The sequence below is a fragment of the Xiphias gladius genome, chromosome 15, assembly GCF_016859285.1.
Source record: "Xiphias gladius isolate SHS-SW01 ecotype Sanya breed wild chromosome 15, ASM1685928v1, whole genome shotgun sequence".
Classification (NCBI taxonomy): Eukaryota; Metazoa; Chordata; class Actinopteri; order Istiophoriformes; family Xiphiidae; genus Xiphias; species Xiphias gladius.
The window spans coordinates 9067037-9089077 of NC_053414.1; the positions used below are offsets into that span (position 1 = coordinate 9067037).

Below are 22041 nucleotides of genomic sequence, written 5' to 3' on the forward strand. Positions count from 1 at the left end.
AACTGTTTTACTCCTGTTAGGACACACAAATCAAGGGGTGTTACATCTCAATAATGTTTATATTTTATTACCATATAAAACATATTAGCCTAACTTTTTGACACTAAAAAACACGTCCTTTCCCAGTTAATGAACGGTAACCTGTTCTGTGGGGCTTATGTAACAATAAATACACTATATTTAGTAATACAGAGTAAAAACAATGCCACATTTGGTGATAGTACAACTGGACACAGTATCAGCTTTGAGGTAGTGTCAAGGTATTATATAATTCTCCATGAGAAAACTCCTTTACAGTTTTAAATTAAAAAAGGTACAGCATCTCTTCATAATAGATCTTACTAATGTTTTTGTGATACTTTCAGATACGTTTGGGGGAGAGGGCTTGTATGGAAATCACTGGCAGGTGTCAAAGATAAAAAGAGGCACGAAAATCTCTTTCCCAGTTTTTATCCTTTAGCTCCTTTCTCCTACTTTCTTCTTTCCTCTTTCCTTTTCCTCCTTTCTCTTCTTTATCCTTGGATGGTGGTTTCACGGCATCCTGATCCCTGGCTTGGAAGTGTGTAACTTTGGCTCTTTTCATCTGTCCATACCCCAGACCTTTCTGGTCTCTCTTCAGCACTGTTGGCACTGGCTGTTGCGGGCCCTCTCCCTCTGGCCCCAGTCCTGTCCCTGGTTTCCAGCCGCAACGAACCATCATCTTGTAGCCGTTGCTGGAGGGGGGAAGACAGTAGTAGGGAGTGGATGGACGATGCCGCAGACTAAACTGATGCAGAGTGGAGGAGAGATGTGTCGACAGGCTGCTGCTGTACTTGCTAGAACACACACCACACCACTGAGGCTGGGGGGCACTGGAGACAAAAAAATATTAAAGTAAATATTCAATTTAAGTCTGTCCTCAAACAATAGTCAGGTGGCAAAATGTACTTTACTTAATGTTTTACAGTTTTAGCTTGCTGTAATCATTCTTCCCATTCATACAGGCCATTAAAAGATCCCTTCCTAATGTGCTCCTGATGTAAGTGATGGGGGACAAAATCCAGTCCTCATCCTGCAAATGAACAGCGCTTTCCTATCCCTCAACTTCCACGGCTGAAGTGCCCCCGAGCAAGGCACCTAACCCCGTACCTGCTCCCCAGCGCTGCAACAGGGCTGCCCACTGTTGTGTGTCTCTGCGTGTGTGTGTACACCAATCAAGGATGGTTTAAATGCAGAGGTCAAATTCCCTGTGTGTGTAAAAACATACTTGGATAATATAGGATTCTTCTTTTGCTGTTTTTTCACCAGTCATTCATAATCTCTAACTGCCAGTTTTGTGAAACCAGTTGCCTTATTACTCTTTCCTTTCACAATAGCCTTGGGTCTATTTATTGTCCATGGTATCTCGCCTTTTTTAAATTTTGTGACAGGCCCTTTTTCACAGCAGACATTTTGACTTGCCAAAGCAGGAAAAGAAGAGCTGGATTTAATCACATTAATGATGGTTACATTTCCATTTAGGTGAGCAAGTTCCACCACGCTGCTGACATGGCTTACAGGGACACTGAATGGAACGGAACCTTTGTTAATGTTATTATTTACACCTGTGTTCTCCGTCTTTTGACAAGTCAAAATGTCTGCTGTGAAAAGGGCCTGTTACTGAATTTGCTGTGATTTATTTAATACCGTTTTCAGTTTCAACGCTGCTTCCACTAAAATCTTCAAAGACCAGCCCCTGTCCATTTTTGGAAGTGTGTTTAGCTCACTGCCTAGCTGTGTACCTACACACATAGTTAGGGGTGAAAAATCAATGTCAGCATATATTAGCTGATAAGCAACAAGAAACTGCAGTGATGCCAAGGACAGGTAATTGCATTGTTTGACACCAGTGAGCACTTATTTTTGAACTGTAAAATGTCCCGCTCATCACATACCTTGGTCACAATTCTTATAAAGCACCAAATTTGGGTAAACGTTTTCAAAACAGCTATAACATGTCAAAAAATAGCAGCCATTTTCATCATGTACATCGGGCTGAAATTCATGCAGTCTTATTCACCAGTCCTGCAATAAATCCCACCTTCATGAAGGTTAGACTCTTCGGTTTTTGTTGAAACTGAGAGGTGTTAATTCAACTGTATTATTATTTTGGAGCATGCAGTTTGTGGTGCTGTTTAACGGAATTGCCTAATACAGAGAGGTGTTTGTACTATTTAACCTACCGTCTTTGCTGTAAATGGGGTGAACAACATGTTAGTTTCAGGAAAAAAAGAACTTATTCATCTACTGTACAAATTAACTGAAATTAATAAATATTTGGTTCAGTTTGAATTAAAACTAAATACCATTGTGCAAACCTGCTATCAGATTGCGTGTCTCTCTGTGCACTTCTCCCATAGCTCTCCAACTCCTCCAACACCTCCCTGTGGCCTGCTGGGGAAAAAGTTAGACATCGATGAGTTAAATTTCACTGGTCAGACAAATACAAATATAAAGTTACGATAAGTGTTGCACTGTTATACCTTCCAGCGCCAAGTCTTTGGCATCCCTGCCCTGCATATCAACCACTCCAACCCAGGCGGCTCCGTGTTGCAGCAGCAGCCTCACCGCAGCTCTTTGTCCAGACCAGCTTGCGCACATCACAGCTGTCCAGAAGAAAGTATCCTGGAGGGAGAACACAAGCTCATTTAATCAATGCAAGTTAAATGTTTCCTGGATATAACTTCAAAAGACACTAAGCTGTAAGTATTGTACCTGGAAGTTTATGTCGACCCCCTTTGAGAGCAGCTCTTTGAGGCCAGAGGTGTCCCCCTCGTGGGCACAGCGAAGCAACCGGAGCCCCTGGAGCTCAACGGACCTTTCTGAGTCGCTCGTCTCTCTTGCTGTCATCTCTCTCCTTTGGACACCTTCGCTTTCCCTACCAGTCCCTCTTTCCAACGCTAAATTAGTCTGATCTTGCTGCACCTCTGCAGCCCTGACTCTCCTCCTGATTCTTCTACTGGACTCTCTGTTCTTCTGTTTATTCTGACGCTCTCTGCCATCATCTTTTTTCCTAAATGCATTCCCTGGTACTTCTTGTCCTTTATGATCATCTTTCATTAAGTTTTCGTAGAACTGCTTGGCCTCTTCCCCACTAAGTGCACTGCTTGCTTTAGAGCTGGACTGTCCCGTTGTTTCAGTGCTGAAAAAATCCTGCTCACTGGCAGGAGTAAAGCCTAAACTAGCCATAAGGAGTGATTGTAGTTTAGGCAGCTCGCTGTTATCTCATTGACAGTCAGTCTGAGTAACCGTATCTTATTTCAGATAAGGGAAGCTGCAATGCTCATGCTATGGCAGCATACGATAGTATTAAATATTAGGTGACGTGACATTACTTAATATCAGCTTTTAAACCGGTGAAATTTGCACCAAGTAAACTTACGCAATAAAAATGTCTGACATTTTATAAGCCACAAATATCAATTTTTGGTTATATTTGCCCTATTTGTTAATCGAAGCTGCTAGCAAGCTGAAGTAGCTAGCTTGCTCGTTTTGACGTGTAGTAGGACGAGTGATTTTCTTTCTGACTAATTCTGAAACACAATCTCCAACACAATCTAAAACACAACATTTAACCTAATACAATTTATATTCATCTGTCTAAATAGGACAAGACCAGGTACTCAGCCTTTGTAGCCTTAGCAGAGTAGTTAGCCTAGGTTAGCTTTAGCATTAGCTTTTAGACACGCGAACGGTTGTCACTCTGAGATGACCTCAAGGTCTCAGTTTGTGAACATGGCGCAAGTCGCTTCCGACAATTATCCCGACGAAGACGTGAACTACAGCAAGATTGACGAATCTCTCTAATTATAAGATCGATACCTCAAGCTGAGCGTTACCCTCGTTCCTTCTGTTTGTAAACAGACCGACGCGACGCGACGCGACGTTACCAAAGGTGAGTACTGCCACCTGTCGGACTGGGTGTCGCCCTCCACCTGTTGAACTTTGCGAACCATTTATAATCAATGGTGCTTATGAAGTAATTCTTAAATACCACAGTGTAAAAAAAATCTAAGTCTTGCACTCTAATTTAATTTAAGTAAAAGTACTATAGTTACATATGTTTAAAGTATCTAAAGTAAAAGTAGTCGTTATACAGAATGTTCCCGTTCATACTGTCAAAATAGTCTATATATACACTATTATTGGTAGTGATGGGAGGAAGTATTCAAATTCTTCGCTTAAGTAAAAGAATCAAAGCCATAATGTACAAATACTACAATACAAAGAAATACGTCATTCAAAAAAAAAAGGAAAAGAGTAACTGCTAAACAGTGGTGGAAGAAGTAATCAGCTGTTGTACATTAGTAAAAGTAGAAATACTGCAGTGTAGAAATACTCCATTATTAGTAAAAGCCATGCACTCAAAAAGTACCAAGTATTGGCATCAGAATATACTTACAGTGCCAAAAGTAAAAGTACTGATTACACAGAATGGCTCTTTTGTCAAAATCAGTTATTCTAAGTAAAGTGTGTCTCAAAAATAATTTATATTATGGGATTTGAATTATGGATACATTACTTTGAACCTTCCTTTAATGTGGAAGGTGGTAAAAGTGTGGATAATTTAAATTATCTTATACTCTGCTGGGTAGCTTCTGAATTTTCTCGGGGGGGGGGGGGGTCAATAAAAGTCTTGACCTAAATTAATACATCGTCATTTATTTGCTGGTTGTATTTTGTATTATTTCCAAGAATCTGCAAAAATAAATGTAACAGGGTAAAAGTAAAATATTGGTCTCTGAAATTAAGTGGAGAAGAAGTATAAAGCGGCAGAAAATTGAAATACTCAAGTATAAGGCACAAGTACCTCCAAACTGTACTAAACTACCGTACTTGAGTAAATGCACTTAGTTAATTTCCACCATTCTGCTGAATGTACATAAAATATGAAAAGTTATAATGCAGAATGGAACCTGTTAGTGTTAAATTGTTATGGTTTCTATTATTGGGTAATTATTACTAATGCATAAACATGTAAGCAGCGTTTCAAATATTCCATCTAGTCAAGGTGGAATTCATCTTAACATCTTTACATACTATTGGGTAGTTGAACTAAAACATTGAATCACATTTTATATACTCATGTTTTCTATGCAAAATCTCAATCTGCAAGGTAATAAGTAACTATAGCTGTCAAATAAAAGTAGTGGAGTACAAGATTTCCTTCTGAAAGTTAGTGAAGTGTAAAGTGGATTACATTTACTTATTTACTTCCATCACCTGTAACTGCAGTACACAGCACAATTTGTCATAGTAGGAAAAGTACAGGTGTTAATAATATCAACAATTGCTCAGTTCCCAGTCCCAGTAAACCATGAGTGTGTGAAAGTGAGCCAGCGTGCACAATACCCGGACGCCGAAACTGAAGCAGCTAAATGGAATTCATCCATCATTCATTTTATTATCATTTATATTGTCACACAGACCTGTATAATAATAATAATAATAATAATAATAATAATTCAACTTCTGACACCATAGACTGTTCATGTGTGACACACATTACAGGTATTTTCAGGTCCGAATAGTCCACACTTTCATCCACAGGTCTATATTTTATCTTTATTTTCACATATCATGTCCCTATTTAGACCATGGTAATTGTGTTTGTGCTTCTCCTCTTTCTCTTCTTTCTACATGACTCTGGATTTCGGTTAGGAAACATTTAATCCTGGTTTGTTGCTTGTATAATGTTAATTTACTTTTATTCATTGTATATCTTATACATATATTTTGCACTGTTTTGTGTTTTTGCACAAATATATAATACCATGTGTTGTATGTAAGAGTGAGACAATTTTTGTCCCTCTCAAAGTTTTCTGTTCCGTCATCCTCATGTTGACGGCCTGTTTATGCTGATATTCTTTTCTTGCCGATGCTCCTGCTCTTTTATTGATTTCATTATCAAATTATCAATCATGTTGTCCTTTTCACTTTCACACACAGAACAAACCTTATCATAAGTATACTTGTGTGTGTGTGTGTGTGTGTGTTTCTAAAGTTATTATTTTGAAGTATTTTTATTAATCTGGATTCAGATTAATTAGATGGCCTGAAATAATTCAGTAAGGGAAACATTTTCTTACATTTTTGGAGAGATTATGGTAACAGCTCTCTTGGTTTCAAAATATGCATCTGCAAGCCACTCCTTTGTTTAACCTTGTTCTACTGTTTTCTGTTTGTGTTCATATGTCTACAGGGATTTAATCATGTTTCTTGTCAATATCATCATCCTTTTCCAATGAAAAGGTACATACGTATTGCGTTCAACAGTGTATAGTTTAACTGTCAATAATGTGACCTGGGCAGTAAATCTTGACTGATTGGATTTAATCCTGCTTCATCGTGAAACAGCCTCCTCAGCAGCAACATACTTCAACACAAGACCATTTAGAGTCAAATCATTTAACTACAGACATACCTTTGAGTAATTAACAAGTGATAAAATACGTAACAAAGTATATGGTGGTTTATATGGAGAGAGATTCACTTAATTCTACTGACACCTGATTGATCAACTGAAGGTAAATGCAATGATGCACTTTACTGTACCTACAGGTTGTATTAGTAACATGCAGGATCAAACAGTAATAGCTCATGTGTTGAGCATGTGTTAGGTTTCTGATCTGAGGGGCATTTTTCTAATTCATTACTTTTGTGTCTAAGCGTGTTTACCTTTGACAAACATTGTTCAGAAACCTCCTTACATGTACTAGTACAGTGAATCAGTTTTATTTTGATGGCACTTTTCTAAACACAGTTAAAATGGTTCGTTACAGAGAAGCCTAAACAAAAAGTTATAAAAAAGTGAAAAGAAACAAACATAATATTACGACAACACATACAGATAGTAAGGAGGGCAACAAAACAAGAAATCTGAAATCTTTTTAGTGTCATTTGTGTCCATTTGAGTGACCACGATTGTTTCCAGATTGTATCCAGTTTGACAGCAGATTTAGGTGAGTGAGGTGTGTGTGTGTGTGTGTGTGTGTGAGAGACCAACCTATGATTGTAGCTGCAGACCTTGGAGGGACCAGATGTCACAGATTCACATACCTGTTACTAGTGTGTCAGTTTGTTGGTAAGATCGGGATGCTTGAATGAGAAAGTGGGCGTCAGGCACGGGGGTGGGAGGGATGAGCTACAAGGATCAAACCCTCATGCAGAGCTTTTTCTATTAAGTGGTGATGTAGTGATGTCGGAGAGAGTCCAGACTTGAAGCTTGCTGGAAACAGCTCAGCAGAGACAGTCAACGAATGCTTACACTGCACAGGGAAGCCATTTTTGTCGCTGGTAGAATGGTTTTGCATGTTTCTGCCCCGTATCCGTTCAGTAAAAGTTTGCCGGCAAAAAATCCAAATGTAAATGCCATTCTGTTAGTGCTTTGCTTACATCAGTAATTTAAACAGTGACCAAAAAAAACAGAAACCCCCGTACATTCAAATAACACTCTCGTCCAATACTTTGTTTACTTCGACCAAAATGTGTCTCACTTATCTAGGATCAAAAAAAAAAAAAGTACAGAAAGCTTGGGCAGACTAGTCTTCCTCTTAACTCACTTTTTGACCAGACAGATTTTGATTTATAATCAATCAATACCAAACCTGTGTTTAGACATTTCACATTTGGCTTGTTAAACAAAAGCTTTTATAGAAATACATGTTATTATCCCTTAAAGTACGGTACTGAAAAGCATAATTTAGGCACTGGTTAATAAATGATCCCCCAGCCTGAGTAATAAGGAGTCTTTGTAAAACTTGCAGTGCTTTATTTATTTTTTTAGACTGTGTCAGCAAGGAGTTAAATGAACGCTATTTGACTGATCATTTTAAGGTCATACTGTATAGTGTTGTTTTGGATTCTGTTCTTTTCTGTAACAGAAATAAGAATATAAATAATATTCTTATTTATTTAACCAAAAATCAATCACAAAAGCTCATCGGTTTTGACACTCTAGTGTTCATAGCAGCTTAAATCTACTTAAGCTAAGCTTTGAGCATATTTTGGTTTCTTATTCTTTCTCAAAATAATGACAAAACCTGTACCCACCTGTACAAACATGCAAAACCACATGTACGATCATTCAAAACCAAAGCTTCACTGGAGTTGTGTTACTACAGTATCCATCTAGTGGTATTTACTGATGTGTCTATTTCTGTCCCCGGTCTGTGTAAATGTCTGTCCACAGTGGGGGCAGGAATATGGCCTCTCCCCTGTGTGTATCCTCATGTGGACATTTAGTTTGTCTTTGCTAATAAAGCGTTTGTTGCAGCAGGTGCATGTGTACGGTTTGTCCCCCGTGTGATACCGCTGGTGCATCTTCAGCTCCGTCATGCGACCGTAAGTCCTGCCGCACTCGGGACACTCGTAGCTGGGTCGCACCTCCATGTGCTGTCTGCTGTGCAGCCGCAGCCCACTGGACGACCTGAAGCTCTTGCTGCACTGCGAACACTGGAAGGGTTTCTCCCCGGTGTGGATGTGGATGTGTAACTTCAGGCTGGCGGCGGAGGGGAAGCCATTGCCACAGATGGAGCAGAGGTGCGGTCTCTCCCCCGTGTGGATGCTCAGGTGCTTCTCCAGCTTGTTCTTGTTCAGGAAAGTCCTGCCGCAGACGGGGCAGTTCAACGGCTGCTCTCCCTCGTGTGAGCTCATGTGTTCTGTCAGCTCCATCAGTGTGGGGAACGCGTAATCACACCGAGTGCATGAGTACGGCCTCTCCTTTTTGAATTTCCTGTGTTTGAGACAGTGTTGCTCCAGATCTTCCTTTTCCTCAAAGGTCTCAATACAGCAGGTGCACTGATAGGGTCTTTCTTCAGTATGAGTCCGCAGGTGATATTTCAAAGCTGTTAACTGTAAAAAGACGCTGTCACAGTGAGGACATCTAGATTCCCGCCTGTCGTGGACCATTATGTGCCTCTTGTAGTGAGACAGCTTGATGAAGCGCTTGCGGCACAACGAACAATAATACTGTTCGTTTTGGTGGCTTTGCTCATGCTTCTTCAGTGCGTACTCGACCTTAAACTTCTTCCCACAGGTGTTGCAGGTGTAAGACTTTTCATGAACCCCCATGTGCGTCTCCAGTTCTTCTGGACTGTTGAAGGTTTCGTTACATTTCGGACAAGTGCCATTGTTTTCCTTTACATGAATCTCTAGGTGTTTGTTGAGGTCTTCCGGGAAGGCAAAGTTCTTCTGACAATCAGGGCATGTGTAAAACTCGCCGTTGGTTGCTTTGCGATGGGTCACTATGTGCCTTTTCAAATGATACATTCGACCAAATACTTTTCCGCAATCGCCGCATATGAGGCTTCGGGGACTGGACTGGACCTTCTTGTGTAATTTGAGATGACTCAAAAGTGCAGCCTTCTCTTTGAACTGTTTATCACATGCAAGACATGTCAGGCCTTCAACTGCATGAGTCTTCTTGTGAGCTTTCAGTTCCAGCCAGCTACTTAAATTTTCCCCACATTTAGAGCAGATGTACTGGCCCAAGTCGTGCTGGTTCCTCAGGTGTCGGGTCATGTGGTAGGACTGGCTGAAGGTCAAAGCACAGACCGGGCAGGTGAACGGTTTCTCCTTTGTGTGTGTCCGCATGTGTCTGGCAAGTTTGTTTGGCCCTCTGAAGCGCCTGCCAACGCAGATAGGGCAGAAATGGCCTTTTGTTTTGGTCTTAGAGGCGACTTTTTCTGTCTTACTGCCCCCATGTTGAGATTTAGCTTCATCAGAGTCCTTGCCTTCCGTCTTAACATTAACTTCTGATCCTTTAACCTGAGAATCACCATTACCAGAATCTGCAACATTCTCAGCAACATTATCATTGCAATCATCACTTTCATTCTTCTTCTTCTACTTCTGGAAACTCACGCACTCTGTCTGGGTAGACTGGTTTTTGCCATGTGACATGATATGACTAAAAAATGCACCGTTGTTAGTGAATTTTTGTGAATGATGTGACAAAAAATTTACCGTTTGCAGTAGCGTGTGGACTCTTGTGACTTTGCTGCTCTGTGCTCCTCTGTTTCTTCCTCTGTCTTGCAGAGCTGCAGGCCCTTTTTCCCACTGTGCTCTCAGGTGTTGGTCGCCATAAGTCTGGCTGGGTTCCCTCAGAGGTGGGTCATGGTGGTCTGACTGGCTGAAGGTCATGTGCATTCTCATGTGTCTAGCGAGCTTGTTTGCATCCTGTGCATTCTCATGTGGGTACAGCTGTTTTTAAGGGACCTTTTTTTTTATCAGAAAAGAAATGACAAAGTCTTCTTTACTTTAGTCAAGTAAATGCAGGTAAGTAAATCATCATCATCATCATCATCACCACCACCACCACCGTCATCACTTGCCGTGTCGCAGCCTCCCTTCTCCATCCTCTGTAATGATGACGAGGCTTTAACATCATCATCACCTTTATCACTGGTTTTATCACAAGCCAGATTAGTCTCATCAGCACTCTTAGACTTATCTTCATCATTATCACTATAATATAGCTTATCATTGCTGTAGTAGTAGTTGTCTTTGTATCTAGACGATTTTGGTGGGGTTTTAGTCAAGCATGGTTTTGCTTGCGTCCTTTTCTCCCCGCGCCGAGGTCGCCCTCTTTTGGCCTTTCTTTGAACAGGAGGGTCTAAATCATCTCCAATATCCACACTGACCTCGTGAAAACCAAAAAGTTCAGATTCATTCAAAGTAGATTCTACATCTTTACCAATAACCAACGCTGCAGCCAAGGTCAGAGTTTCCTTCTCAGACCGCAGCCTCTCTTTGAGTTGTGGGAAGTTTGTTTTCTCAATCAGCTGATCCAAGATAAGTTTGTCTTGTAAATCTCCATAGTTACAAGGCCTCAGCAGTTCTTCTAACGCAGACACAAACTGATCTACAGTCTCTCCAGGCATCTGAGCCCTCTGATGGAATTTAAGGCGGTACATCTGAGAAGTGTGATCAGAATTGAAGTAACCCGTGAGCGCTGAGATGACTGCTGCGTACGTGGTTTCACCGTGGATCAGTGTTGTGTAGATGCGCTGCCCCTCTGGGCCAAGGCAGTTCTGTAAGAGGACACACTTACTGGAGTCGACCAGCTCATTTTCACCGAGTGCTTCGAGGTAGTGTTCAAAAGCTTTAAGCCACTTATGCCAAAACATGGTTGGTTCACCACGGACAGGTAGGAAAGGTGGAGGTGGGGACAGGATTATCAGAAGTGGCTCTGGGAGCGGCTCCATTGAGATGTCCTGTTTTGTCACCTCCTCATCTATTTCTACAGTTGTTTCACCCATTGTTATTTTCTGGTGTGGGTTTTTTTTTTCCGCTGAGGCTAATATTATTTCTTCTTTGACCAAAGTAAGAGTCACTGAATTAAAATATCACCCTCTATGGTCCCTCTTTGTTCAAGCTCCTGATGTTTCATCCCGGTCTGGTAAGTCTAGGAAAGCTGTAAGAGAAAACAGAAATTAGTTTCAGGCTCACTTGCTTTCTATGTAATTTCTTTCTGTCGCACTAAAACACATAAGGCTAAGGGGCCTTATGGCACGAACTGCTCCTGCATCAGTTGCAAATTAGAAAAAAAAAATTGGTCCAATTTGATGCAGCTGAGGCAGAGATACAAACTACAGCCTCTAAAAAAATGACACTGAGTTGAAATCAACACCTGTGACATTCTCAATAAAAACAGAACATTAGTAGCTTCAGCAAACTATCACTTTTTACCACAGGATGTGCCTATTACTTTTTCCTTAACTACTTTTTACTTAACCACTCCATTTTACTTGGTGTACAGAAAAAGTTAGGAATTACGCTTTACTTCCATAGTTTTCCCTTTATTTGGGTTACTGTATGTCAAATTGTCTATCAAAAGTATAACGTACAAATCAAATGTGGAGTGAAATGAAAGTTGACCAGACGTTTCTCTATTACAGCAGACATCCTGATTTGTCAAACACAGGTGTAACTAAAACAATCATTAATTGGAGCATTGCATTATATTAATTGCTGGAGACCTTGTTAATGTTATCTGTTCCGCCTGTGCTTGTGCTGCTGTGACAAGTCAGAGATGTCATAGCTGTGAAGCACGTCTAAGAATCTCATTCATTTGGGAGCAATGGTGAAATCAAAGTGCTCTGAGCTGACGGGGCTACCATGAGTCAGGTTTGCGAAGATTTATTTAGAAACGCAATATTTCATGAGAAGTCCAAGTTGCACAGACTTTTGCTAGAGAAGGAAACAACGACGGGCTGATGTGAGTCAAGCAAAGACGTCAGTCAAGTCCAGAATACGAAGACGCCCATCTTGCTCTTGAGTTCACCGTCAACATAGCTGGAGAGCCTTGGGTCTTTTGGCGAGTTATTTTAATAAATTTCAACTTGCTCGCTTTTGTTACTGCTTTCCAAGGCTGCAACTAATAATCATTTTCATTTCTGACGAATTATTTCATCTGTCACACATTGAGAAAACAGTTTTTAAGAAATCATGCGTTTTCCTAGAGCCTAAGGGAGCATCTTTGAATTGCTCGTTTTGCTCAACCGAACGTCAAAAAACCCAAAGGTATTCAGATATTCTCTATCACATTAGACGAAGCAGTGAATCTCACCACTGAGAGGCTGAAACTCGGGAATGTTTGCATATCGGTCTGAAAAGTGACTAACGATTAAGCAACTCTCCAAGTAGTTGCAGAATAATTGTTGATCAACTTAAATCGATTACCTGACTAACTGCTTCAAGTTTCACGGCTACTGTTATCAGCTGATAAAATTACAACAATGTATATCAGGGGAATTGTTTTTTGGGTGTTGGGACATGACAGAAAGACGTTTTGGAACTATTCTGAATTGCATTTCGCTATGAAAGTGCAATCCAAGTGTTTGATTTGAGATTTGATTTTGGTTCCGTTCTGTTTACTTTACTTTGTATGAAGTCAGTTGGTAACTAACAACTATTCATTGCATTATTTATTGAATGCATCTTCGCTTTACAGCATTTTTCCCCACTACACTGGATATCTGACAGACAACATTATTAGAATGATTTCATTATCAAAAACCAAAACTCCTCCTTCTGCAAAGAACATTTTTATAGGATCAAAAACATTTTCCAATTATCTCTTTAACATTTTGCATTTCTAATTTACACAATCCAAAACCTGGAGCTGGATGGAGCCCAGGCAGACTTTTACTTTTGGAAAATAAACAAGTTGTATTATTTTTCAGCTGGCCTGTGTGATATAATTTTGACTGAGGGAAAATACTAAAAATACATTTTTAAGGGATTAACCAGTTGACCAACCTGTAGTGACTGGGGCCCTGTCAAGGTGAGGGGGAGTTGGGAGCCTTCAGGGGGCCCCTGGGCTGGGCAGAGATTACAGATGTTTCGTTGTTTCACTGCGGGTGTTTGGGTGGGTTTTGGGGAGCCCCGCGTTTCTTTCCCCGTCGCTGCAAACCGAGAGGAAAACACAGCACAAATTGCGGTATGGTCACTATAAACACCACACTACGAGGTACAGACACAGAGGAACCGGTGTGTCAACGCTTTCCGACCGCCGTTTCTGTCCAGCCTATAGAGGACAGACAGGTCCCTCTTCGGCAACTGACAGAGACAGGACAGGTGTAGGGAAGACGGAGTTTTAATCTGAGTATTAAGCGATAATCGAGGAGGAGGGGACGAAAAAACTCACCCGACCAAACTGGGTCACAAGTCCCGACGTGCGCAGAGCGACGGAGAGGCGTAGAACGTGATATCAGCGCTGCTCCGGCCCCGGGCCGCTAGCAGCCGCTAGCAGCCGCTAGCATCCGAGGAGACCGCTCCCTGCTGCGCCGCGGCCTGACTGTGCGATCGCCAGCGCTGCGATGCCGAGACCAAAACATTCGGCTAAAGAGCAAAACATGAAGTGAAAAACGCATCCGCCATGCTGACAGCCCTTCTCCCGGACGCCACCATATTTCTGATTCGCCGCCCCACAGCGGCCCCTGGCGGCTGGGAGACACACGACAGTGCTCAGGGAGTTAACGCTCTTCCATAGGAACAAGACACTGCCACGTTTGTAGTTTCTCGTGATACTTTCTTGTTGTTTTGTATCTCTAAACATATTTTGTACTCTTCGATGCTTTTGCGTCTCGTTCTGGTTGTTTTTCATCTCTTTCTAGTCATTTTACTTCTCTTTTCACTCGTTTTACTTCTATTTTTGGTCATTTTACTTCTATTTTTTAGTCATTTGGCATTGCTTTGTAGTCGTTTTGAGCCCCTTTCTGTGGTCGTTTTTCTTCTCTTTTTCTTACTCATTGCTTTGTGTGTATTTTAAGTTTCTAGTGTTAAGATGTGTGTCTCTTTCAGTGACATTTTGCAGGTGAATATCACATCATCGAGGTTTCAGCAGGGTAACTCTCATACCTGTCGGTGGTCTCATGAGGTTTCGGCAGCATGAAAACAATAAAACATGTTTTATATAATTTTATGACATTCCTTGTGATTACAATTGCAGTTGCATTTGATTACAATTGCTGATGACTTTCATTAGGGTTGATGATTGCTAGGACAACTTGTGTATCACATATAAAGTATTTATCAGGATTTGGGAAGAGGCCTCAGTGTGAAAATATCAACAAGACAATAACACTAAAGTAGAATCTGCTTTACTTAAGTGAAAATTATTATTTTCATTTCCACTTTTGGAGGAGACACCTAGAGCAAACTGCTGAATTCAATATTATAGTCTTCACTAGTGTTTTTAATGAGATACTCTTCATGTTCATAATATACAGGATTATGTATTTTAAAGGGTCAAGTCACACAAATGACAAAAAATAGCCTAAATACTCTATACCGGTATTTTGCATTCATAGTTTAACTTGGTTTTAAATTCTGTTGACTTAGTTTCTCTGTTTTACCCATTTCCGTTTTGTAAATATTTGTTTTGTGTTTTTATCTTGTGTTTCAGTTTCCCCTAATAGAAGAATAAAGTGGTTGAGTCTGGAAAGTCACACTGTATTACTGTTGGATTTCTAAGCATATTTTTGAATGCTTCGAGCGTTCGAACGTTGCCGAAATTTCCGGGAGAAATATCTCTAAACCTTTACAGATAGAACTAAAATTAGCTACATGGTTACGTACCACTTGTAATTTCAGTGAACCAACCATTTATCTGATGGCAGCAGTGGTGCAATGTAACTAAGTACATTTACTCAAGTGATGTTAAGTATAATTTTGAGGTACTTGTACTTTGCTTGACTATTTCTATTTTATGCTACTTTATACTTGTACTCATATATTGCAGAGGGAAATGTTGTATTTTTTATTTCACTGCATTTATTTGACAGCTGAAGTTACTAGTTACTGTTTAGATGAAGATTTTACATAAAAAAACATTCAATGAGCTTTTAAAATACAGTGTCTTGTTAAAGATTAAACCAGTGGTTGCCATGTTTTAGCTTGTGACATTTTTCTTGAGTTGCTATCAGATCCACCAAAGAGTGATTTCCTCTCTAAACTTCTCAGATTAATTAAATAATAGTTTGAGGTCGAAATAGGTAAAGATGTGTATGTCAGAACTATTTTTTTTCTTCTTCCCCTTCCCATTAATAAGCTCATAACCCCTCAGATGTATCTGAGGACCCTTAGTAAAGGCCCGGACTCCTATGTTGGGAACAACTGGACTAAACTACCAAACTATATACAGAGTATTTCATGCTAACGCCACCTCCGGCAGCTACAGCAGTAAAATACTGCTTACACATCGATGCATCAGTTTTAACAGATATGTATGTCAGATGTGACAAGACATCAGTCACAGGGGACATTTTTCTGCAGAATAAAATACTTCTACTTTTGATACTTTTAGTACATTTTGTTGTCAAACTTCCGTACTTTTACTTTAGGATTTTGAATGCAGGACATGTAAGAGTATTTTTACATTGTTGCATTGGTACTTTTAATTAAGTAAAGGATCCGACTACTTCCTCCACCACTGTATGGCAGTTTGCAAGGTGTATAACACAACTCTTACAACTGTAATTCACGCCCTTTACCTCTGCTGAATAATCTCTTATATAACTGTTTAATATTTAAACTTCCTGCTGGAATGAGTTTATGCAAATGCCCAGCTGAATTCAGGGGAAAATATCACATAGGTCCTTCACACCCTGAGCAGAACACTGAAACACTGATAGATAATAATTACCTCAAAACAGCTGATAAAGCTCGGGCACTTCCCTTCTCTTACTGCTTCAATAAGAGACACTAGCAGTGCTCAAAGGCCTGTGTTGTGTGAGAGAGTTCAGTCCAGGGTTACTCCGACTTAGTCCTGACATTTTAAGGCACATCGTTAATTCAGTTAATGTAATGTAGACGGTGAAGCTCACAGACATGTTCACTGTCCCAGCACTAAAACAGATCAGGCAGACACGCTGTTAAACAATGACCATTTATTCACACGCTGTATGGGACTTAAAACAAGCGTGACAGAATGGGGGAGGCTGCTGGCGGGCTGGGAGGGCGGCTAGATGGCCGGAGAATCTTTAAATCATACAGGAGCAAAAACTTACGGATGATTTTTGTTTGCACTTGAAGAGAAGTTCAAAGTACATGTGTGTCGGCCTGGCTGCTGGAGTTGAGGCCAGGGTTTCGATAGCGTGGTTCAAATATCAACCACGCTCGGTTTGAATAAGAATGACTCACTAAAATGTCCCGTAATCTTGTTCCATAATCATTCACTGCAGCTCATTTTTTTATGATTCTTGTTGAATGACCTTGACTTTGCCTCCTCCTTTTCCTGTTAATCCATCGTTGTAGCTGCGACTTCCCTCCAGTGCTGTTTCACTATTTGCTTTGGAATTACACAAACATGGCTGAACTACATACAACAGCACACAAGTAAAAAGGGTTTCCCTGTACAAAATCCATCTTAAAAATACAAACATACATACAATGGCACACTTTGCTTAGCAGTGAACAACAGAGACGGATGAACAGGGCATACAGCCATTTATACACGCATGCTTGTACACACGTGTCACCCTCAAACACGCACACGCTCAAACTTGTAAAAAATTAAACTTCAGCAGAATAAAGATGAAATGTGTGGGGTCTGGCTCAGTGCAAGCATTATGGCTTGGGGGCTGTCGTGTAAGGAGCGTTGACAACAGGCAGTAGACGGTAAAAAAACATGGTTTTTCATATTATCCAACACAGACATCACAGATCGCTCTCAGAATCCATGCAACACTCTCACTGAGAATGCCTTAAGTGCTGAAGAACCCTCGTCCACACTCTCTCCCCATCCTTTATCAAGTGCGATGAGTATCGATTGGTATTTTTTCTTTTCCTCCGTGTGGTGGTCTTTTAAATCTGACGGCTCCGTTTTTTGTGTGGATGAACCAGCCTGTCAGCAAAAGCTGCTTCCTCCTGTGCCATCTTTTCTCAGTTCTCATCCTTTAAGTTCCTCTCTCCCAGCGGGAGATACTGAAAGAGAATGCATGTGTGTGAGTTTGTGCACTTATGTGTAGATACAGAAAACAGAGAAGAAGCGTTGTGCAGAAATTCAGTGTTCAACCCGTTCGAGGTTGAATTCTCTCCTTGACATTTACACAAACTGACTCATTTAGCTCTCAGCTCTCGTTGGAGAGTCTCTGGAATAGGCATGAATATCTGGTGTTACCGCCGGTGTGAATGTGTGTGTGTGTGTGTGTGTGTGTTTTGTGGAAACAAGAACAGTAACTGTGTGTGTACGCACTGTGACACAGAGGCGTAAAAGAGTAGGAGAGCAACACACACTCGTTGACACAGTGAGGATCTTTGTGAACGAGGGGAGAGGGCGAGTGAGAAATGTAGGTTTAGTTCTTTGGGGCATGAAGGGTTGTTTCGACACCAGTCCGTCACACGACCCCTCATCCTGTCCTCCTCTCTCCTCTGAAGCCATCAGCTCTTTCTGCTTAACACCAAACACGCAACGGCCCCCCCTCCTTCATTTTGTGTACGTGTGTGCATCATTTTGTGCAGGTTTTGTCTCTAGAGTCAAACAAATGAGGAGAACCCCGTCACGGGGGTGCGCGATCCCGGCGGGTTGGTGTTGGGGTTGACGTGTGTGTGCGCAGGCTGCCCTGTGGGTGTGTACACGCCGCCTGTGCTGTGCTGGGTGACCACGGTCTGGTAGTAGGGCTCCGCGTCTGCGGTGGCACACTCCTCGTAGCCAAAAGGAGTGCCGATCCCTTTAAGGCCTTTTGGCTGCCGCTTCCAGGAGTTGTAGTAGGTGGGGTCGCTCATGTAGTGGTTGACGAAGGAGTGTTTTGGCTGCTCGTCCTCGTAGTCACTGTCTGTTAACTGGATACGAAACACAGACACACGCACAGCAGGGGTCAGATTCTGACGGTTTATCAATGAGACAAATATTGGCAGTCTCTGAAATCCCTATTGACTGTACAATGTATGGTGTCCAATTTTTGAACATTAGGGTCATAAATTGTTGACTCCTCAACAATGAATGGAAAGAAATAAAATGTGTCTGTGGCATGTACACTACTTTCTGCTAACGATCCCAGAATGCAGTTGCAAAAATCAGTCAGGTGCAACAATGCACTTGTCGATAATGATGCAAAATGGTGTTGCACAATTGTCCAAAATCTCACTTTACTGCTCACTATAGAGTGAACTATTGAGCGTCTGTCATATAGGGAGCAGTTATATGAGTGAACAATGGGGTGATTTTGGGCAAATCCATAGAAACCCAGTAGGGGGATGGATTTTCTTCTGTTAAGATGAAAGTCTAAGGGTTCTGACAAATAAAGACTCACTTGTCATCATATCAGTGGCTGACCATTGTGCGTAGTATCTTTTTAGATACATATTTATTTATTTGCCATTTTTGCCTTTATTTAACAGTAGAGACAGACAGGACTCGATGAGATGACATCTAACAAGGGTCTTTAGCCAGACTTGAACCAGAGACATTCTGATTACACTGTATAGCTCTAAATAGCACTGCTGGCACTTTTTATCCATTATCAGCAGCATTTTTGCCAATTCAAAATGTTGCATAGGAGGAGGGGGCAGAAGGTTGGAGAGAGCTCTCTGACAGTGCATCCTAGTGAATCAGTGATCTTACAGATTTAATGTGACTTGTCTTTAGATTTCATCTCCACCTTGTCTTCTTCCACAAGCAAGATCACAGGCTGACAACACCAGCACAGTCGCGCAGAGCACTTTCTATTTCTCCTTTCAAAGAACTGTCTATCAAACATATCCCAGTTCTTACTCCAAGAATACGACAAGACTGTTTTTTGGTGATAAATGTTAGGCGATACATTTTTTATCAAATCAGGGGCGTCCTGGTGGCCTACATTCCCCATCTGTCTCTCCCTTAATTTCCTGTCATCTCTCCACTGTGCGCCAACTAATAAAGTTATTAAATTTAGACGAAAATATTTTTAAAAAACGAGCAAAGCAGTACAGAAGTGGGATTGCAAGTTCATTAAGCCAAGTAGTGATGACACATATGAATGAATCTCAAATAATCATACGTTAAACCCAGTAAAAGTCACAAAAACAAGAGCTGGTCTTGCCATGATTATTTTTGGATTGTTGGTGCTAATGTTTGTGATGTGAGTGAATGTTCTTGATATTTTTGCCTTTATTAATATGCAACAGTAGAGAGTTGACAGGAAATGAGGGGACGAGGGATGACATGTATTAAAGGGCTCTGGCTTGTCTCGAACCCTGGACATGGACATTAGATGGTCAGTGGTCTCGGGCCACCAGGACGCCCTGTCTGTGGTGTGTTTAAGAGCAACTATAGTATAGACATACAATTATCATGATTACATGGGATGTGTCTTAACTGCTCGTCTGCCCGGGCACGCTGTCAGGACAATAAAAGCCTTTAAAACTGGGAGCGAGAGAGAGAAAGAGACAGAGAGAGAAAGAGAGAGATGGACAGATAGATAGAGATACCTCTGACTCAGAGACCTCAGTGGGTTTCTCAGTGAGCGTGGTGCTCTCAGTGAGCACGGCTCCATTATAATTGTTACAGATGTCCTCGTCAGAGTAGTGAAGACCACCTGGACTAGGCCTGGGAGGAGACCTGCAGAAACACACACACACACAGACATTAAATCTGTTGTTTGTGTTTTGATCAAATCCAGGTGTGTGTGTGTGTGTGTGTGTGCGAGCGCGTGTCAGTGTGTGTGAGTGCTCACCTGGTCCCGTTCTTTTTCAGGAAGGAGTTCTTGGTGTTGAGCGTTCTACTGTTGAGCTCCAGAGCGGTGAAGCCTCCGTTGTCCAGAGTTACAGACTCCTCCGCTGTGGACACGTGCTTCCCTGGAAGAAAAAAGAAAAGGAATCAGATGGAGTCGGTTCAGATAAACACTAAAAATTCAAAGCACTTCAGTCACTGGTAGGGAATAGCTGCTGAAACATTTTCCTGAAATTGTTCCTCTCGCGGAACAGAGTTTATGTGCAATCTCTTGTTTTATTCATTGTGTACTCAGCTACCTCTCAGGCTCGAGAATAAGAAGCAAATGAAACTAGGATGCACAATTTTGCACTCAGGTAATAACCACACAGAAAGCCGTCATCATTTAGGTACCAATAACCGTAAAAAAATTGAACAATAAAGGAAGCATTGTCATGTTTTAAATTAGGAGAATATGCTAATATTGCTGTATGGAGCACACCGCGCTGCTCTGTATGATTTAAAGTCATCTGAAGGAAATTTCGATGACTCCTTTTCATTCGTCCCCTGCGTTTATGTTTGTGTGGTCGCCCTGCCTGCTCGATCTCTGCCTATAACACCTCCCTCACTCTGTTTGATCACTCCACTGCCCAGAGGTTGTGCAAAGGCTTCTGCGGCAACTCAGAATTACAGCTGTCCTGATGTAACCTGCCTATCAGGACTAATTTTCTATTACAGATTGGCACACACGCACACAGACACACGCACAAAGTGACTGCTGTGCCCGCAACTAAGACCGTCACAGGAAGCCTGAGAGGAGAAGAAACTCAGATGTGAACGGGAAGGAAAGCCTGAGCATGAAGGGCCGAAGCTTAACTTGGTAACTTGGCAACACATCACACAATCTATGAGCATAATGAGGAGGGAGCTTGTCTTTCAACCCATGTTGATGAGTATCCATCCTACTGGCACATGACTGAGTAAGACTCTGATCCCTCCAGCTCCAGGCTGTTGAGCTCTCTGACTGAGCCTGTGGAGGTGGTGTGAGGTCAAAAATGACAATGAGCGGTGCAGGTTTGAGTAGGACACACCGGGATGCCAGTTAGCATCTCTCAGTGGAGCAGTGTATCTGGCCTGAAAAGAGCTGTAGTTAAAATACCAGTTTCACGATTGTGAAATAAAATAAACCAGTAAACGCCTCATTTGTGAATTTTGAAGCTTTTTATTTGTCCTAATACACAAATGACGTGTTTAATGGTTTATTTTATTTCACAAACAGGAAACTTTTTCGATTTCAGGCGGATAAATAAACTCTAGATAGAAAGTCTAAATGACGTCTCAGAAATTGAACTCTCTTTCGAGTTAAATGACGTTCCAGTGAGGATGTATCAGTTTAGTTTTACACAAATTATAGTTATAGACTTTATTTATTGACTTTATTCAGTCTGTCCCTGCCAGGGGAGCTAATGCTAGCTAACCAGCTGTTTGCAGAAATCAGACTGATGTCAACACAAACGGTGCAGATGAATTTGTGGACAGACTTTCAGTTTCTGCCCTATCAGCGCTCAAAGTGATCATTAAAGTGGGTGTCAGTACTTATTTTAAGCACATGCTAGCTGTCTGGGATAGTGTTAATCTTTTAAAATATGCATAATGATGACACCCTTGAAAGTGGCAAAGGTTTTTCTTTATTATTCCTCTCGTTTTGTACATGGAGGCCTAAAAAATACAGATGTATCATGTTGTAGTCATTTTGCATTTGCCAAGGAAAATTAATCTTTGGCCCACAGTTTTACAACTGTTTAAAATTTTGCCTATAATATGCACTTTACCCAGTTTTATGTTCAAGGAAACAACAGTGTTGCTGAGTTGTTGAATGTAGAGGAAAT

The 22041-nt window shown here is 41.2% G+C and overlaps 4 protein-coding genes across 7 annotated transcripts in view; all 4 read right to left on the bottom strand.

Annotated features, from left to right (window-relative positions):
• Window positions 1–149: 149 nt before the first annotated feature.
• gpank1 (G patch domain and ankyrin repeats 1) lies at window positions 150–3960 on the bottom strand. Of its 4 annotated transcripts, none has more exons than XM_040147446.1 (4): window positions 2734–3960; window positions 2502–2643; window positions 2325–2409; window positions 150–851 (listed from the first exon to the last, which is right to left on the bottom strand). In XM_040147446.1, the coding sequence occupies exons 1-4, from the start codon at window positions 3205–3207 to the stop codon at window positions 410–412; spliced, it is 1143 nt and encodes a 380-aa protein (XP_040003380.1). In that variant the 5' UTR covers window positions 3208–3960; the 3' UTR covers window positions 150–409. The 4 variants fall into 4 exon arrangements, with proteins under 4 accessions (XP_040003380.1, XP_040003382.1, XP_040003381.1 ...); XM_040147448.1 differs by having other exon boundaries at window positions 2337–2409; window positions 2734–3959; XM_040147447.1 differs by having other exon boundaries at window positions 2337–2412; window positions 2734–3959.
• Window positions 3961–6336: 2376 nt separating this feature from the next.
• On the bottom strand, window positions 6337–9864 carry LOC120800938 (zinc finger protein 26-like). Its single transcript, XM_040147428.1, has one exon. The coding sequence runs from the start codon at window positions 9610–9612 to the stop codon at window positions 8149–8151; it is 1464 nt and encodes a 487-aa protein (XP_040003362.1). The 5' UTR covers window positions 9613–9864; the 3' UTR covers window positions 6337–8148.
• A 383-nt stretch (window positions 9865–10247) lies between these two features.
• On the bottom strand, window positions 10248–13992 carry LOC120800461. Its single transcript, XM_040146584.1, has 3 exons — window positions 13670–13992; window positions 13282–13427; window positions 10248–11434 (listed from the first exon to the last, which is right to left on the bottom strand). Exon 3 carries the CDS (start codon window positions 11277–11279, stop codon window positions 10248–10250), a length of 1032 nt encoding a protein of 343 aa, XP_040002518.1. The 5' UTR covers window positions 11280–11434; window positions 13282–13427; window positions 13670–13992.
• A 2424-nt stretch (window positions 13993–16416) lies between these two features.
• LOC120800465 (protein sidekick-1-like) overlaps window positions 16417–22041 on the bottom strand; it is a 240610-nt gene continuing 234985 nt past the window's right edge. The window contains exons 46-48 of the mRNA XM_040146590.1: window positions 20178–20298; window positions 19933–20062; window positions 16417–18306 (exon numbers count right to left, since the gene is read on the bottom strand). Of these exons, the coding sequence (XP_040002524.1) occupies window positions 18001–18306; window positions 19933–20062; window positions 20178–20298 (557 nt within the window). The 3' untranslated portion in view covers window positions 16417–18000. The remainder of the gene's footprint in view (window positions 18307–19932; window positions 20063–20177; window positions 20299–22041) is intronic.

What these genes read in the sequence shown, in the direction of transcription:
- gpank1 (XM_040147445.1), bottom strand. Translation starts at nt 3,207, where the DNA reads ATGGCTAGTTTAGGCTTTACTCCTGCCAGTGAGCAGGATTTTTTCAGC. An exon ending in GGGTCGACATAAACTTCCAG is followed by an intron (nt 2,644 to 2,733) that starts GTACAATACTTA and finishes TTCTCCCTCCAG; the next exon opens with GATACTTTCTTCTGGACAGC. An exon ending in CAAAGACTTGGCGCTGGAAG is followed by an intron (nt 2,413 to 2,501) that starts GTATAACAGTGC and finishes CTTTTTCCCCAG; the next exon opens with CAGGCCACAGGGAGGTGTTG.
- LOC120800938 (XM_040147428.1), bottom strand. Translation starts at nt 9,612, where the DNA reads ATGCGGACACACACAAAGGAGAAACCGTTCACCTGCCCGGTCTGTGCT.
- LOC120800461 (XM_040146584.1), bottom strand. Translation starts at nt 11,279, where the DNA reads ATGGGTGAAACAACTGTAGAAATAGATGAGGAGGTGACAAAACAGGAC.